Source organism: Perca fluviatilis, chromosome 15 (assembly GCF_010015445.1).
Source record: "Perca fluviatilis chromosome 15, GENO_Pfluv_1.0, whole genome shotgun sequence".
Lineage (NCBI taxonomy): Eukaryota > Metazoa > Chordata > Actinopteri > Perciformes > Percidae > Perca > Perca fluviatilis.
Genome location: NC_053126.1, coordinates 21,104,375 through 21,122,210, shown reverse-complemented (window position 1 = coordinate 21,122,210; position 17,836 = coordinate 21,104,375). Strand labels below are relative to the sequence as shown.

General features: G+C 41.4%; 2 protein-coding genes across 3 annotated transcripts; one reads left to right on the top strand and one right to left on the bottom strand.

Annotated features, from left to right (window-relative positions):
* Positions 1-4,126: 4,126 nt before the first annotated feature.
* LOC120573895 (GTPase IMAP family member 8-like) lies at positions 4,127-12,334 on the bottom strand. 2 transcript variants are annotated; one of them, XM_039823801.1, is made up of 6 exons: positions 12,304-12,334; positions 11,498-11,772; positions 9,728-10,414; positions 7,758-8,468; positions 6,941-7,585; positions 4,127-5,441 (listed from the first exon to the last, which is right to left on the bottom strand). In XM_039823801.1, exons 2-6 carry the CDS (start codon positions 11,532-11,534, stop codon positions 4,702-4,704), a joined length of 2,820 nt encoding a protein of 939 aa, XP_039679735.1. In that variant the 5' UTR covers positions 11,535-11,772; positions 12,304-12,334; the 3' UTR covers positions 4,127-4,701. The 2 variants fall into 2 exon arrangements, with proteins under 2 accessions (XP_039679735.1, XP_039679734.1); XM_039823800.1 differs by lacking the exon at positions 12,304-12,334 and having other exon boundaries at positions 11,498-11,952.
* A 1,083-nt stretch (positions 12,335-13,417) lies between these two features.
* On the top strand, positions 13,418-16,253 carry selenow2a (selenoprotein W, 2a). The gene is made up of 4 exons (XM_039826219.1): positions 13,418-13,573; positions 13,839-13,936; positions 14,117-14,193; positions 15,258-16,253. Exons 1-4 carry the CDS (start codon positions 13,542-13,544, stop codon positions 15,339-15,341), a joined length of 291 nt encoding a protein of 96 aa, XP_039682153.1. The 5' UTR covers positions 13,418-13,541; the 3' UTR covers positions 15,342-16,253.
* The last annotated feature ends 1,583 nt before the right edge of the window (positions 16,254-17,836 follow it).

Below are 17,836 nucleotides of genomic sequence, written 5' to 3'. Positions count from 1 at the left end.
AAAAATCTGTTTCGGTCAGGCCGCAGGCATGCATCAGACAGCTTTTTCAAACTAGCGCCCGTGGAGAAGCGAACTTCTGGCCGACTACTTGCCTTTACGTGATTCGTCAAGATCTGAGATAAGTCACGTAGTGCCCTTTGGGTAGTGTAGTTTATGTAACGTTAGGGTAATTACCAATCTCTCTGACACTGATGCCTTCTCTGTCAGTGGTAGAGTACTGGCTAAATGTGAGAAGTAGCGGTACGCAAGAAAAAGTGCAGGTACGCTTAAGAGTAAAATGTAGAATGCGTACCGCTTAGTACCCGCCCACTTCGAGCACTGAATGAGACTTGATTAGGACATGCCCCGAAACACATAAACAAAATGATCTGGTTGGGAAATGTTGTTGTTGTGAAATTGACACAACTGGAGCCTAAAGAGGAAGAAAAGCTTACTCTAAAAAGAATAATGCATCCATGCCCACACTCCATGTGGCATCACCAAAGTGACATCACCTAAATGGTGTTTCAGCCTCAGTGATTGGGACTACACTTTCCAATAACTTGCATCACCCAACCAGGACCGGGCCTGATCGCCAGCTGTTTCTGTACTGTACTCTCTGTCAGTAGCACTGTGAGGTCGTGATGCAGACTTTCTTTATGGGCTGGAAAGGGCGGAAAAGGTCAGTCCTCCCGCTGAGGTGCACTGGTCGAAAGTGTACCCTGTCCCAGACATCACCCCCCGAGGGACGTCATCGGATCAGAGCATGAAGGGAAGTGGAGGATGGATGATTCCTTTACACCAGGTCTAAATCATCCGTTCTCCATCCATGTTCCCAGCCTCTGCCCATTTCTCAGCCTGCTTTTCTTTTTCCACCTGGAAAATTAGCAGGCAGTGAAACGTGATACAGGGCGGCGGGTGGGGGGTCGTGCCGGTCGCTGCTCTATCCCGCTAATGGAGATGGATGTGGGCTCGGAATTGTCTCCCGAACAGCCTCAATGACGGAGAGAAAGAGAGGAGATGCATTTCTCCTGCGCTTCCTCCCAGGCTGCTGAACTCCTTATTTGAGAGGGCAGGGGGGGGGGGGGCTAAGCACTCAGGACTTGATTTGAGAGGAGAGAATGGGATGGCAAAAAATGAGAGTGGGTTGAGAGAAAATGAGCGGCAGGAGAATGGAGTGGAGGAATGGCATGTTGACAAACGGAGGAAGATAGATGATAAGACAGCAGGTAGAGGGGATTGAAGGAGTAATGATATTCAAAGAGGTACAATGCAAAGAGAGAAAGCCCCGAGAGGAAGACTGACAGAGATAAATAGACCATGATTACCTACAAATCACTCCTTTGCTATTATGCCTCCAATAAGTCCATTCTGGAAATGTTTTCGTCCCTTTCCTGTATTCCCACAGTTGAGATTCCTCTTTATTCAAAGTTATCACAACATTTTTGGGAGCTTTTGGGCTGAACACCGGGGTTATCAGTCAGACGGAAACAACACTGTTAGTGAAGAGGCAGGAAAAGACCACCTCACTCGTACAGCAAGAGGTAATGTATATTTAAAACTGAACTACAAGGTGTTTTTTTTTTTATCTCAAACAGCTGTTTTGATCATCTACATTCACATTGCAGGCAAAAGTGGCCCAAATCTGATTTTGCTTTGCTCAAATGTGACTCAGATCAGTTTTTTTCATGACAGTGTGAACGGTCAGGGAAATGGGTCGCCTGAACTCAGTGTCTTGATGTGCGAGTCCTGCGGAGAGACACTGACAGATAATTAAAGGATAGTTAAAGGTAGCCCTTGACATCCGGAAATTCAGGATGAAATGTGGTTCAGTGAAGCCATTCACGTCACAATCCCACCACTCCTGGCCCTGACTCCGCATCCACACACACCGAAAGCCATAATTAAAGATTTGACTCTTTTCCTCATTCTTTTTTTTAAGATAATTTTTTTGGGGGTTTTCTCTTTAATAGTGACAGTGGATAGACTGGAAAGGGGGAGAGAGATGAGGGACGACACACAGCAAAGGGCAGCAGGTCGGATTCAAACCCACGCCGCTGCAGGACTTTGCCAACATGGGTGCTAGTTCCATGATACCATGGAACTAGCACTGAAATAGTTTTTTAAAAAGTGGCAGACTGAGCCTATATAAAATATGTATTGTATTGGGATATACAATGCATTTAAAATGAAAACAAGTGAAATTAATAATGAATGTGATATTTTATGTGATGTGGTATTTTAAGTGATGTTTTATTTAGCAGAATTACATTGTGTTGTTCTATCCTGTCCAATATTTCCTATATTTCTAAGCAGATTTTCAATGCTGTATTCGGATAAAATGTAAAAATGGGTTAGCATACCTCTCCGCTCACCGGGAGCATCTAAACAAAACTCAAACTGCAATAATCCAAAGTCGTAAAAAGCAGCGGGTCAAACGTATAAAGCATGACAGTGCAGGCAGATTGTGCAGTGGCATCAGCTTACATTATATCTGGCTATTGAGGTTTAGATTTTCCAAGCGTTTATCTCTCACTGCCCAGTGCAACTTTAATAAAAGGGAGACACAATGATATTGTTTGGGAGAAATAAACACATCAGATCTGAGCAGAGATACTAAATAGAAAATGTATGCTTTTGGATTTCACTGTTCACACATCCAGATCAGGAAACTAGATCAAACAGCTTTAGCTAGTCTAAAATGGCCACCTGCCTCCTGGTGTTACCATATGTTTTTATCCTGCCTTGACAGTAGAGGATGTTCACAGTGTTTACTCTGCCAGAGCCTTATTAGCCTCTGCAGTAGTGTGTGTCTCTGTGTGTGACTCATATGAAAGCTCTTGATAAATTCAGGGGAAAAGCCTTTTCGATGGAAGCCGCAACAGATTCTCTGTTTTCTCAACAAAGAAAGTGGTCGGTTGGATCGACTTCCTGTTTTTAACCACTGTCAGCGTGGTTGGCTGTGAACTGGGAGAGGCACACATGTGAACTATCCTGCACAGATGAACAAGGTTCATTTCAACCATTCAAGGCTTAAATGTTTGTGCAGGAAGCTGGCACGCTGCAGGGAATCACTTGATATGTAAAGTGATATTTTAACATTTTCATTTAGATCTCGTTTCCTCTTGAGTTGTACATTATATGGCCAAAAGTATTTGGACACACATGCTTCCAACATGGGGTCAAACGTTTACGCCCCTGCATTGTGACGATCATGAGTTCCGTGAGATTATAACCTCTGTGTACACTATTTTTAAGTTCTTCATCCTCGGTTACTTCCATAGACCCTGTGTTGCCAAACTTATATAATCATTCCTAAATATTCTCTCGGCCCCCTACCAGCTAAACTTTTTAAACATCTCTGTCCATTTCTGACACCTACAATCCAGAATATTGTCAATTTGTCACATACGAAAGGCTACTGCACCTTGTTCTTAGGTCTTTTAATAATTAATCTCTAACCTTTCATTCTTTTTGCTTTGCTGTGTGTGTGTGTGTGTGTGTGTGTGTGTGTGTGTGTGTGTGTGTGTGTGTGTGTGTGTGTGTGTGTGTGTGTGTGTGTGTGGGTGTGGGTGTGTGGGTGTGTGTGGTCTGTAACCTTTCCAGGTCTTTGTGGTAGAGCGGAACCTGGAAAGACATCTTCCTGAGTCCATATTCCTCATATATGTCTACTATCTATCTACCTAACATTGTCATTTTATTTCTCCATATTGTAATTTTACATACATACATTATGTGTATTTCTGTCTACTCCGTACGCAAAACATTGTCTGTATTGGAAGAGGGATTCCTCCTCTGTTGCTCATCCTGAAGTTTGATTCCTTTTGTTAGGGAGTCTGATCCTAAAGATGAAGACACAGGGTCTCATATGCTGTACAGATTTTACTTGACAGGCCTGTACAGAGCCCTGACCTCAACCCCATCCAACACGTTTGGGATGAACGGGAATGCTGACTGCGAGCCGGGCTTTATCGCACCATGCTCTTATGGCTCAATGGGAGCTAATCCCCCAAATCTTGTGGGAAGCCTAAAACCAGAAGAGTGGAGACTGCAGATTAACGCCCATGGTTTTGGTATGACATGTTTAATAATCACATATGGGTGTAATGTCAAAGTGTCCACATACCATATAGTGTATGTCTCTTCATCAAATCATCTAAACTTTAATTCTCAAAACTTACCTCACATTTAGATCAACACACAAAAAACTAAAGAAGTCTCAACAAAAACTAAAAACCTTTGGCCACATACTGTAGTGCATATTGTGTATGAGAACATGTTTTGCGTTTCTTTCTTTGACTACTGCAGAAGTGAGATGTTTTGGCGGCCACATAATAACCTACTCTTATACAACAGCTCCCCCTTGTGGAGAAATAACAAACAAATCAAAGAAACGTAACAAAGTTGTAGCTTCCTCAGTCAGAGAAAGTGAAGTTTTGACTATTTACTTTTTAGTCAGAAAAACACATATACATTCATTTTCAAGATTATTTTTGGGGCATTTTAGGCCTTTATTTTGACAGGACAGCTGAAGAAATGAAAGGGGAGAGAGAGGGGGAATGATATGCAGCAAAGGGCCGCAGGTCAGAGTCAAACCAAGGCCTGCTGCGTCAAGGAGTAAATCTCTATATATGGGCGCCTGCTCTACCAACTGAGCTATCCGGGCGCCCATATACATTAATTTTCACTGTATGAGAAAACAATATATACCCCATCTTTATATCAACGTGTATTATTATCATCCTGTTTACTTTTTTCTCTGAGTTCCTGTATGGCCTTCCAGCTGTGCCCCAGACTCGTCCTCAGCTCGGCCAGATCCCTCCTGATCTCCTCAAGCAGCTCCAGCTTTGACAGTTTCCTGTCGATGGATGTGAGCACTTCCTTCTGTCCAGCCTCCTCCTCGACGACAGCATCCCACTCCGCGGTGGGACACTCAGCTTCAGGTTCCTGAACCGACCCCATGGCTTGCTCCCAAATCATCTCAAAGTAGGAGTCGATGAAGGCTTCCAGCTCCTCCAGGCTGTGGCTGTCGTCCCACTGGTCGATCAGCGCCTGCAGGCCTCCGGACTCAGTGAGCCTCCCGAGAGTCCGCTCTCTCAGTGCAGGATGGCAGAGGGAATGCACACTGATGCCATTTTCCTCCGCAATCCGCATCTTGTGTTGTGTTTGAGGTAAAACCAGAAGCATTGTTGGATGTCTGGATGAGAACAGGCGGCGTTCACCGTTCAGTCTCAGGTGCAGATCATCAGTAGGGAAACAAACAGGCAGATTTAGAGTCCACCTCAGTGCTTCTCTACCAGAGAGCGTTGAGGCCAAACAGGACATGAAGCTGTCTCTGTCCAGGATGTTGAGTCCAGTCCGTCCTCGTCTTCCTGCTGGTAGTGCCACTACCTGACCACCGTTATCTGGGCCTCCTGAGCAGTTTGGTGATGTTTGAGTAGTGGGGTTGGCTGATTCAGTCACTGTAAAGGTAATAATAATGGTAAGATTTCATGCGAGCCATAAAAATACCAACTGATGCTTTAACGACCAATATAAATCATCTTATCTCTCTATTACAGACATTGCTGCCACACTGTTTACACCATACACCAGTTTTAATTTGATCCCTCATGTTACACCTGATATGACTTGTCTTTTCTTTTTTTACATTGTATGTGCTGCTTACTCTGTGGTTTGTAAACATTTTTGTTTTAATTTGTAGCATAATGCTGTTTTGTATAGTGCAGATTCTTTATTTCTTGTGCATAATTACATCCTATTTCAATAACCAATTTTAATTTAATAGCTACACATTTAAAAAACACATTATTTATTAATGTGCACTGCCGCTGTCAAGTTAAGTAGCTGATATTAGCATATGATATATCAGTGTGCATGCTGGCAGATGTACAGTGCAGTACATGGTAAATGTTGAACAGGCTGCATGTATTATCAACACTAAATGTTATTTATTTGCAAAATCGTAAGTAAAGTCTTTGGTATATATATTTTTGCATTTGTTGTATTTTATTTATAATTATTCATTTACAGTCAAATTTGCTGTTACTGTCATTTTTTGATAAAAATAGCATCTTTTATTGTTTTATTGTGAAATAATATCCTGCCTCAATCCTTTTTTTTGTAAAGCTATTTAAATCCCAATTTGTGGGAACTATATATTATTACAAGCATACATTTCCCTCAAGTTATCAGTGAAACAATAAGTTGGTATTTTTAGTTTCTGTCTCCCCAATGAGTTTTGTGGAGCTGATAGTCTTAATTAGCTTTGTATCAACTCATTTGGCAATGGCTTGAATGTAACACCGTTCACAGTCAAATAGGGCTGCAAATAACAGTTCATTGTTGATTAATCTGTTGATTATTAAAAATGTCATCCTGTTTTAACTACAAATATGTCAGAGTCTCTAAAACAGTGGCTTCAGATCTTTTTTCCTGCAACTCCTTAAAAAAAAAAGTTAATTCTACTTGACCCATTGTCAATTGGTTGCATATTGCAAGTTAACATAATGAAAATAAGTGATAGTTCAAGTAATTTTTTAGAGGCCAGAGGAGGTAATATTATCCAGTAGATCTGTCTGCCTCTCTGTCCCTCCCTTCAGCCCCCTGCATTGCAATTCTCCCTCCATCCACCAAATACTTCCAGACTTTCCCACCTGCCCCATCCTTACCTTTTTTCCATATATTTTTTTTAAAACCTTTTTTGACCCTTGTCAGCCCTGCACTATATAACCGACCCATTTCCACTCGTTCTCTTCAGCGGCCGTGACAAGATTATTGAAATTCTCATTTTCTCATTTCTATCCTGTTGATTGTCTTGCGACCTTTTATTGGGGGTCCCTATCGGTTGGGTAGGGACCCCTGAAAAACAAACCACTGCTCTAAAAGAACCATATCGTTACAAACTTCGGTCCAAAAAAAACTGTCCGGGGAAAAACATCAGTGCATCAGGATTACTTACAGTCATGGGACAGCTGTTGTCTGCAGCTCCTGAGCATCTCTACATCTTTTTTACGCAGCGTCACGTCTCGTGAAGAAACACTTTTCCACATGTGATCACCTCTGTGAAGAATAGCCAGCCTTTCTTTAACCAGCATCTCGTCTATCAGTTTGATGAGCTCGTAAACCTGAGCTCCATCGTCCCGGTGTTTATTGTCCAGGACGTGATATCTGTTCCCACACTTCTCAACCAGCCTCTGCAGCGGCGCTCCTTCACTCTCCATGCGCTGCTCGATGCTCGTGTCGCCCAGCCAATCGCCGTAGCTGAACAGGACCGCGGCTCTGCTCCACATCTGGCCTCCTCCTGCCTCCAGCTGTTTCTCCATGGCCTCCATGTGGCTATTTCTGAATGAGGAGCTCACGTTGACAACCAGGAGGATGGCACAGGATGCCACGAGGAGGTCAGATGTCACAGAGAAGCAGCCCGGTGTGTCCAGCACTGCCACCGTCCTGCCGCGGATGTTGCCTCGTTTTTCGGAGCAGGAAGTCGTTGGGGTTCCTGTGTGGAAGCACTCTCTGCTCAGGATGGTGTCTCCACATGAGCTCTTGCCTGTTTTCCTGCCACCAACCAGCACTATTCTCAGTTCTGGAAGAGGGGCGAGCTTCTCTGTTGGAAAGAAGTTTCACAAATCAAACAAACTCTTACTGGTTGAATTGTGTCCAAAAATCTAAACAGAAAACTACATCATTCTCAACCGCTACATTAAATAGTGTTTATCAAATAAGCAAGACGAGATCACGCTGACATTGTTCATCACTTCGAAATGTATCGAACGCACCTAGCTGAGACCTCGCCATCTGCCTTTGTTTCTCCTTCCTCGCCACTCTCTCCTTGGCTCTTTCCTCCTCTCTTCTCATCTTCCCCTCCAGCTGTTCCATCACTTCCCTCTCTATTTCATAATGCTGGCCAGCGTTGCAGCCGGCCAACATTTCCTCAATCTTCCCAATCAGCTCTCTGACTTGAAATCCGTCCCCTTTATTTTTATTGTCCAGGACATGATACCGGTTGCTGCATCTTTCAACAAGCCAGCGCAGGGGCTCTCCCTCGCTCTCGATGCACTGCTCCGTGGTCGTGCCTCCCAGCCAGTCCCCGAAACTGAACAGCACAATGACACGACTCCAGATGTGGCCACTGATCAGCTGGAGATGCTCCTGCGCTGCCCTCCTGTAGGTCTCGCTGAAGGCTCTGTCCACACGGATCAGCAGCAGGAAGACGTGAGGCCCCGGAGGGCAGAGGGACAAACTGAGCACCAGCTGTCTCCGGTCGAAGACGGGACTCTCTTCACAGAAGTAGTTCATCCACCAGCCCGGTGTGTCCACCACCGTCACCTGTCTCCCAAACGCCACTCCTGTTCCAACCACGCACTGGGCGGTTCTCCTCACTCGCTGGCTGCTCTCTCTGCTCAGGATTGTGTTCAGAGCGGAGGTTTTCCCAGAACCCTTTGCTCCCACCAACACAATCCGGATATTAGTAATGGGCCGTGAGCGATCTGAAAGAATATATTTAATATATATATTATATTTAATCCATTTTCAGGTAGCACTGATTTAATGATTTACAGGTACAGAAACAGCTCGGTTACAGTAATAGTTTAACATTTAGCGAATACACTTTTTGTCCTGAGTTACCAGCAGATGAAAAGATTAATACCCCTCTAATATATGTCTGTTTAAGCATGAAGCTGGAGCCAGCAGTAAGTTAGCTTGGCATAAAGAGTGAAATAGTTATAGTCAGGGGTGTAGCACAAAATTCTGGGCCCTGTAGAAAGGCATTCTCTATGGGCCCCTCCCCAAAGCCACAGCTATTCATTCTAGCATCTTTTTGGGCCCTCCTCACATGAGGGCCCTGGGTACTCAGTCCCCTTTCCACCCCCAGTCCAACACCCCTGCCGAAGGTAAGTAATTAACTCAATAATTAACACGTTATATCAAGTTTGTTTAATCTGTACAAAGCCAAAGTGTAAATACGTCAATTTGTAACTCTACAGACGTTATGGTGCAGGCTTGTTTCTTAGTCGGGCACAGTGACTTCCTGGAGTATTTTCCAAAATGTCTATAGTCTGTTACTTTAAAAAACGTTCAAAAGTTTTTTTGACTTTAAACGGTTCTTATAAATCGAAAATGAAATGTGTATTAATCCGCAGCTGAAAATAGTCCCCCAACAAATGCACTATTTACTTCTGTTTAAGTAATGTTTGCTAATACCCACAGTGCCCGGCTGTTTTAGGAAATGAGTGATGGTTCTTTTTTTTAAATGAACTACATATTTGTGACCTGTTTTGTCAGAAGGAGCCAATGAGCTTGGAGCGCCCAAGCCACGAGCAGAGTAGGAAAGTCAAAGTATTAAGAGATGGACAAAGGCATTTTTAGTTTCAGTTTGTTCATGAAGTTTGTTGACAACAACAAAAATATAGAATATCGCCTGCCTTATCCTTTAAACTTGATGTCTACACATCTACAAACCAGTTTAAAAAGAGTCTAGGACACAGGGAGTAAATGTTAATAATCAACTAATTATCTGCAGCAACAAAAATATCTTTGGAATAAATTCTGCAATAGTTTACATTAACAGCAATACAAATTAGGGCTGACCCCAACCTGGAGCAGAAGATCTAAAGACAGTATACTCAGCATTGTGTTTGCTTGATAGGAAGTCTCTGTGAAGAGCAGTGTACAAAACACCAAAATCCGGATTGTGGAGATTTTCTCTTTAACAGCCGAAACATTTCAAAGATCATGATTCACTCACCTCTCATGAGAGACCTGTGCTTCCTCATTCTCACAAACCTCTGCTGAGCCCTCTCCTCCACTCTCCTCTTCTCCTCTGCAGTCGCCTGTAAAATGTTTTCCTGCATTTCAAACACTCTGTTTCCATTTCCTGTGACAAGTTCCTGTATCTTTTCCAGCAGCTCGGTGACTTCAGTTCCACGGCTCGAGATAACACTGTGACACCTCTGACCGCACTTGTCACTGAGCCAGCGGAGGGCCTCCCCCCCCCTGCGTACGATCTCTTTAGCTCCTGTGTGCTCAGACCAGTCAGCAGAGATGAAGACAACCATGCAGTGACTCCACACCCCCTCACCCAGCAGCATCACATGCTCCTCCACAGCCCTCCGACGCTTCTCGGAGAAGTCCGACCTCGCCTTAATTGTGATTAGAAATACATGTGGGCCCGGTGAGCACAGAGACACGCTGCTTACAATCTCCCTCTTCACCAGCTTGGGCGTGTCCTGAGAGCTGAAGTCGCACCACCAGCCGGGAGTGTCCACCACCGTGAGCCACCGTCCCGCCACCATGCCCAGCCTCCGGGAGCACGATGTCCTCTCTTTGGTCCCAAACTCCTCTTTGCCCAGGATTAAGTTCCCCACAGAGCTCTTCCCAGAGTTTCTGCCACCAAGAAGGATAATCTTTAACTGTGATGTACACCAGCCGTCCCCTTACAAAGAAAAGAGAAGGAACACACAGAGAGGGTTAACAGCGAAGCTATATTGACTAAAAACAAATTTCTTGTTGATAGAAGAAAATACCAAATGCATTTAGACCACAAGCAAACACATGCAACTGTGAGTCATTTAATCCATTAGTCACTTTATGGAAACTGAAGCAGCAACAACTTTGATTGTGTAACTAATTGATTGTTTGATTACTTTTCTAAAGCAATAATTCAGTGGCTTTAAATTTGAATATTTGCTGATTTCCTTTCTTTTTTATGATAGTTTATTAAATATCTTTGAGTTTATACTTGACAGAACAAATAACAGAACAATTTTTATAATTGATTAAGTGTTTTTTTTAAGCAAAGTGACAAAAATATTTACTTGTTTAAGCTTCTCTAATGTGTATACATTATAGTACATTAGCATATTTGATTTATTTTGGGGTTCGGATATTAGTAATGGGCCGCAACTTGAAAGAATGAAGTGGTTTTGTTAGACTTCTATTTAATCCATTTTCAGGTAGCACTGATTTAATGATTTGCAGGTACAGAAACAGCTTGGTTACAGTAATAGTTCAACATTTAGCAAATACACTTTTTGTCATAAGTAATCAGAAGATGAAAAGATTGTTACCTGAAAAAGCCAATGCCATTTTATAGACCAATTGGTTGATCAAATAATTGAAAAATGAAGTGGCTGTTTAATTGAAGATAAGAAATAATCATAAAAAAGACCCTAAATGACATAAAACTACAACAACGTATAGTATAGAGTTGATTCTGTTTGGTCGGATAAATATTATAAACTGAACAAATAATATAACCTTAAATGCTTCCTTTTTAAATCATATCATTGACATATGATTGTTATATAAAAGCAATAAACAGTATAATTTATTATTATAATAGATTATAGGCTAACCAATCAAATACAATGCACAAAAAATAATGTTAAAAAATTAAGAAGACATTTAAGATATGACACTGATAACATAACTATTACAACACAGGAAGAAAAATAAAGACAAAAGATCATCGTGGGCGTAATGCGGTTATTATGAGACATCAAGAATTAAAACTTACATGCTGACAGCTCGCTGGTTGCCATCCCATGTCTCATTCCAAAAACATCTAAAAACAAGTGTACTTTAAAACAACCACCATTTATTCATATGTCACGTCCGTTTTTCTGTGTTCTTTGTAAAAAATGTGGACAAAGCTTCCTGCTGAAGGAGCGATATATACTGGCAGAGGTTTTATATGTTTATGAGTCTGAAGGTTGGTTGTAATGAGTAATCAGACACATATGCATTGGACAGTAACAACCACACCTCTCGGCAGCAGGTCGACAGTCCACTCTGAAGAGAAACATAAAGACTGTGTTCAGCTTTTATTTACCAAACACCGACAGATAGTGAAGACAGTTCATCCACTTAGCATTACAGGGTTATCAAGTGAGTTTACCATCACAGGACATTGGACATATGGAAAGAAATAAGAAAAACTACACTAAACTATCAAAATAGAGGATTGTTAATGTGAGCAGGATTTTAAAAAGTTGGTAGTTCTGGTGAATAATGATTGTGGGATTTATACATTTAATGAAGTACTGTACACTTTGAGGTACTATTCACTTGAGTACTTCCTTTTCTATTTTAATCTTCTAATTCTAATTCTTCTAATACACAATAATTAGCCTATAGCACAATACAATAATTAGTTTACTCTCTGTCCGTGTATATTAAGCTGGGAATCGAACCCTGTAACTCCCATGTTTACCTTGAAACATATTGGAATACAGTATTAAATGAAGTTAACTGTTCACACAATACAGTAATGTGAGGTATTTAAATTAGCTGGATACATGGTTAAACCTCATTTGCTCTTACCATTGTATCGCCGTGTGTAGGCCTACTTTGTCCACAGCAATCCCCACCAATCTTTTTCCCAAAGCATCCCAGTTAGAGAGTAAATGCTGTAAATATATTCTTTTTAAATCTTTACAATCATTCCACAAAAGAACCAAGGAGGACTGCCTTGTTGCACAATCCAAATTTTCTTCAAAACTTGCCATTTTGAGCGTGTAGCTTGCTAGCTACTGTCTATGGCTCGAACCTTTGTTTCCCAAAGAGTTTGAGAACGGAAACACACAGAGAGCGGTAAGTGAGGCGCGCCGTAGCAGATGTCAGGCAACTATCCTGGAAATGTACTTCCGTTGATCCAGACTAACTCGAAGGAAGATTCTGTGAAAAGACTCTGTCTGCCCATCAACACAACAGACAAAGGGAGCACATAAGGCTATACAAGGCAACGAGGGTGGGAGGGAAACGTGACATGTGGGCTGATCATGAATGTATTATAAGATATGAGGTGACACACATCAGGGCTGAGCGGGCAATCACAGAGGCGAGAAAATATTTAAAACAAGACATGACATGTGAGGAGAGTGACTTTGCAAAATGAATAAACTGACTAACCAAAAACCCAGGACCATGATGACAAGTAGTCCATTGCATGGTTACCAATTTAAGTGTTGGGCCCTCCAAAGGGTCATAAGGTGAATATGAGGGGTTGTAAGACGATTAATGAAAAATTATCACAAGCCAAAGGACACTGGATCACATGTTTAAGGTTAAAAAAAAAAAAAAAGTCTGAAACGTGAATGTAAAAAGTAAAAAGTAGCCTACAATATTTTGTAGGGAGAAGTGTAGCATTAAATGGAAATACTCTAGGAAAAAATTGTAGTAGTACCAGACGTCCTTAGCTAGCTAACATTACATTTCAGCCATGTACTGTAAATAAAATTGCATTCCTTTCCGGTTGGAATGACCAGAGACGGTTGGTATGACTAGCTAGCTATGATTTCAGCTGTGTTGACGGATGTCTCCCACTCCATGCTCCCAGAGGATGTCTCCAAAGAACTTCTAATATACCGTAGACCGGCTTTGATGTCTCTCAGTTTAAACCCCGCCCCGCTGCCCGACTCAGTGTTACAAAAGCAGCGAACACATACCCAGCTCCTACAGCTGCCAGTGCAGGAATCATAGACAGTATATAAGGCAGGAATAGTCTCGCTCTCGCATATCTGCTAGCCAGACCGGAGGAACAAAAAAATACAGCAGCTACAATGGGGGTGGTAACAATTAAAGTCGAATACTGGTATGTACATTTTTTGTTATACTAATTTTTATTTTATGAATGTTTTTAGCTAACCTGCGTCTGTTTGTATCAGCGATCGTGCCCTGAATCCTACTTTAAAGATGTAGCTAGACATTGTCACTACAGATGAACTTAGCAGCATTAGCTAGCTAGCTCACAGCTATCTTAGCTTGGTGACTGGGCAGCAGTAGTAACGTTAGCCAATGTTAGTAGGGCAAACGGCAAGTATTCTGCTTTTAAAATGCATGTATGTTTCTCCTTGTAGTGGTAGATGAGGTTACGAAAGCCGCTATCAGGAGCTCGCCCGGGTTGTCAAGGCTGAGTTTCCTGATGCGGATGTGTCAGGCTTCACGGGAAGACAAAGTAAGTGTTGCTAATTTGTTTTGCAAATTTCAGCTGAGAGCATTATAATTGAACTGTGACCAACGATGTATTTCTGTCTTGATCTTTATGGTTAATGTAAAGGACCGTGCTATTCAAGGCAAAGATCATTCCAGAAAGCATGATTGACGGGTGAAGTCTTGTTTTTATTTTATTTTGAAGGCAGTTTTGAGATTGAAATCAACGGTCAGCTGATCTTCTCCAAGACTGAGACGGGCGGGTTTCCATATGAGGATGACGTGAGTACATCATAGCAACAATAACAAACCGGTTTAACAGGCCCATAAAATGCAAATCATCCTGGTGAAATGTTACTACCGGTATATACATTTCCTCAAGTACTGTACTTGACAACAAATTTGAGGTACTGGTACTTTGGGTTAACTAAATGTATCTGATAGCTTTAGTTGCTCTTATTATACACTTATTATATGCAAAACATATGAAGCTTATACAAGTTTTTTTGTGTGCACATTTCCAAATATTTTGATAATTGTTTAAGTATTTGCTTTTAGTTTTGAACAAAACAAACCGTGAAGTTGTCACTTTGGGCTCTCAGTAATTGTGGCTATTTTCTTAAATTTTTACAAATGAATCAATTAATTTTTAATGACAATAATCACAGATTAATCCATATTGAAATGTATCATTAGTTGCAGTCAATATTCAAAATGGTTATAAATGAGCTCCACCTCAACTAAGTACACCACTAAAACCCTGCTTTGTCATTAGTGCATGAGTAATCATACTCTAATGACATATGTAAATGAAGTTTTATCTATATAGCACCTCAAAACCTAGGTTACAAAGTGCTTTACAAAAAGATTTCATTATTATTATTATTTTTTTAAGTACAAAACACACATTACAACAGGAGGGGAAAAAGCACAATTAAAACCGGAACAATTCAGGGATCACTACTCCATAATAGAGCCCATGACTCAAGTAACAAACATTTATAAAAAAGAGCTTCAGCTGTGACCTAAAACATTCAACAGTTGGCTAACCTGAATCCCAGAGGGAGCCGGTTCCTCAGCCTTTGACCCAGGACAGTAAACACACCGTCTACATATGTGCGCCTGCTCTACCAACTGAGCTAACCTGGCCACTCTGCTGAATACTTTTATTACTAACTTAATTTTGCTGATTATACTCAATGCAGGAATTTTACTTGTAACAATAGTGTTTTTTACAGTGCGGTATTAGTACTTTTCCTTAAGTAAAGGATCTGGAAGCGTCCTTTACCGCTGGTAACTCAAAACAATAACACTCCCGAGTTTATATTTTTCTTTTTCTGCCACAGGTCTTGAATGCAATCCAGCAGGCCCACGATGGCAAACCGGTGGAGAAGATCACCAAAAGCCGTGCGCCATGCGTCATCATGTAAACCTCCCCTCAGTCCTGCAGCATCAAGACAGGCCAGTGCAACTGTTTACTGCCAACAGAGATGCACTATGACCACTAGCTGCCGTCTTTGATGCAGCTCACCAAACGTCTGGCTCCCCCTCTTAGTTCTCATTGTGGTTCTCCAGGCTGTTAATGATTACTGTAGCCTAAACTCCCTTAACGGTTAAAGGGTTATAGTATGATGAATCCATTCCTGGAGGTTCCTTATTATAGGAGCTGAGATGGGGAGAAGATGTCACTGAAATTTTTAAGGGATTCCACTTTACTTCACTTTTTTTAATAGCCTCCATTGCCTGGTATTCTCTAACTGCCTATTTTTTACATCTTTGTTTACTGATCTCACATACAATTACCAATTTCATTGAATGCAAGTAACATGCAAAGTAGTCACACATAACCTTTTATTTTTTTAAAGGCAGACTGCCTCTTGGTTTCTGCCTCTGCGTCATGCATTGCTTTATGCGGAATAATCTTTTACTGAAGCATTTTTTCTATTAACTAATTAAAACACTCAGATTACTGTAAAGGCTGTGAATAGTGAAGCAATGTTATATAATGAGTGAATGCTAAATAAAATGTATACGTATCAAATTGGAATTTATTTTATGATAAGCTCCTCTGCCACCAAAAACATGTATGTTAGCTTAGTGCTCCTCAAAAGGCACTGGCAAAAGAACTTGAGTTGGTCTCCAGGCACTGCGGAACCTTTAACCTTTTTCTGTAATTTAAACTGGTCAGGTACTAGAGCGATCATCAGAAGTGCTTCTGAAGACCACCATCCACTGGTCTGTCAGCTACCACTCAATTGATGTCAAGCTCATTTTCCACAAATCATCTTGCATTGTTCACTCTGATGTCAAAACTTTCAATAAATAATGGTTCTCTAAGTACAGTTTGTCACTTTTTCATGATGTCATCATTTTCAAACCTATGTTAATTAGCCTGCATACAGACCAAGAGTTATTATGCAAGAATCTTTTGTAAGTGCGCTACATTTAGCCTTCTCTAAATGTACAGTTTTAAACAATGCACATCTATTCTCTAAGAATTTCTAACTGGCTGTGGTGATGATATGCAGCCATATGCTGCGTTCATAGACATCGGAAAAACATTTTTCCGAGTGAAAACGTCACCATTCACGTCACTTCCCAGTCCCTCCAGAAAAACGTGATTACGCGATCGCATGATTCAATGCATAATCAGCCAAAGCACAAAATATGCAGGGCTTGCCTGATTTCATAATCCCCGCATTTTCGTTGCAAAAAAGTCACATATATCTTAGCAGAAAGTTGAAAAATGTTGCGTTTACTTCACACAAGAGCAGCCATTTTCCCCTGTTGTCATGGGAACGTTATGAAGTGACGTAATTACGCGACGTGAACATCATTGAAAAGCAGGGTGTTGGGGGAATCACTTTTTTTTTTTTTTTTTTTTCATCAAACCGCAGTTTTTGCAAGTTCCCACAATTTCATTGCATAAAATTGCATAAATATCCCGCATATTCCATCGCATTTTTTAAGAAAACGTGCCGCATAATCAAGGATTTTTGCCCGCAACAATCACAAAAAAACACCGCATTTTTCTGGAAGGACTGACTTCCTGTGGGAATCAGAGGTGGGAAACTCTGGCTGGATTTTGCTAACAGAGTTTCCCAGTTGGTGACGCGTTGTTGGCAACTGACATTTGATGTAGGCGACTTTGGTTCACTGAACATATTTCAATGACAATAAATTGTTTATTGTGGACAAATGCCTCTGCCAAGAAACATACACAAACATAACATGTTTCAAATTATTCATAAATAGGCCCATGTATACAAAAAAAACACCTTATACGTGTCCTTTCTCATTGGTTGTCCTGCAGATAACACAAACAAACATCTGTCCGTGCGCTGTTTCTATGCTCGTTTAAGAAAACCGCAGCAAATCTTTTGTTATTGTGGCCTCCATGTTTTCACACACCTGATGCTCTCGGCTACGGCCAACCGTTGGTGGCAGTCATGCAACAAGTTGTTATGCCAAACGCCAATATAACAGAAGAAGAAGAACACGCATCCTGACTATGTGAACGCTGGTAGTCGGAAAAACAACGTAACCACGAGGGGCGGTCCCTGTTATTCCCAGATGGCATGAATGCAGCATTAACATAGAGCTGCTCATTTGGGAGGCGTTTGAGTAATGAGTCTCTCGATAATGTTGTCCAGCAACTGCCAATTATGTTGGAGCACAAGTTGAACAGGTTTCTCTTCGTTATGTTCGTGGCCTGCGTAGCAACAGTTGTTCGAGTCAAACAATGAACATAAACAACAGTCTTATTTTTATGCTCAAGGGGGGAGGGGGATACAGACTGACTGACCTTTTCACTATTACAAAACAAAACTGGATGGACAAGGGTTGCAGTTCATGAAAATCATGATTTGGTTTTATGGAAAATGAGATCATCCTGATTATCACGCAGAGCAAAAGACAAATCATT

Bases quoted from the DNA above. Each gene is read 5' to 3' on its own strand.
- LOC120573895 (XM_039823801.1), bottom strand. From the start codon at position 11,534: ATGAGACATGGGATGGCAACCAGCGAGCTGTCAGCAT. The intron at 8,469-9,727 runs GTGAGTGAATCA...ATATTCTTTCAG, and splicing joins GCACAGGTCTCTCATGAGAG to ATCGCTCACGGCCCATTACT. The intron at 7,586-7,757 runs GTGCGTTCGATA...TCTTTCCAACAG, and splicing joins GATGGCGAGGTCTCAGCTAG to AGAAGCTCGCCCCTCTTCCA.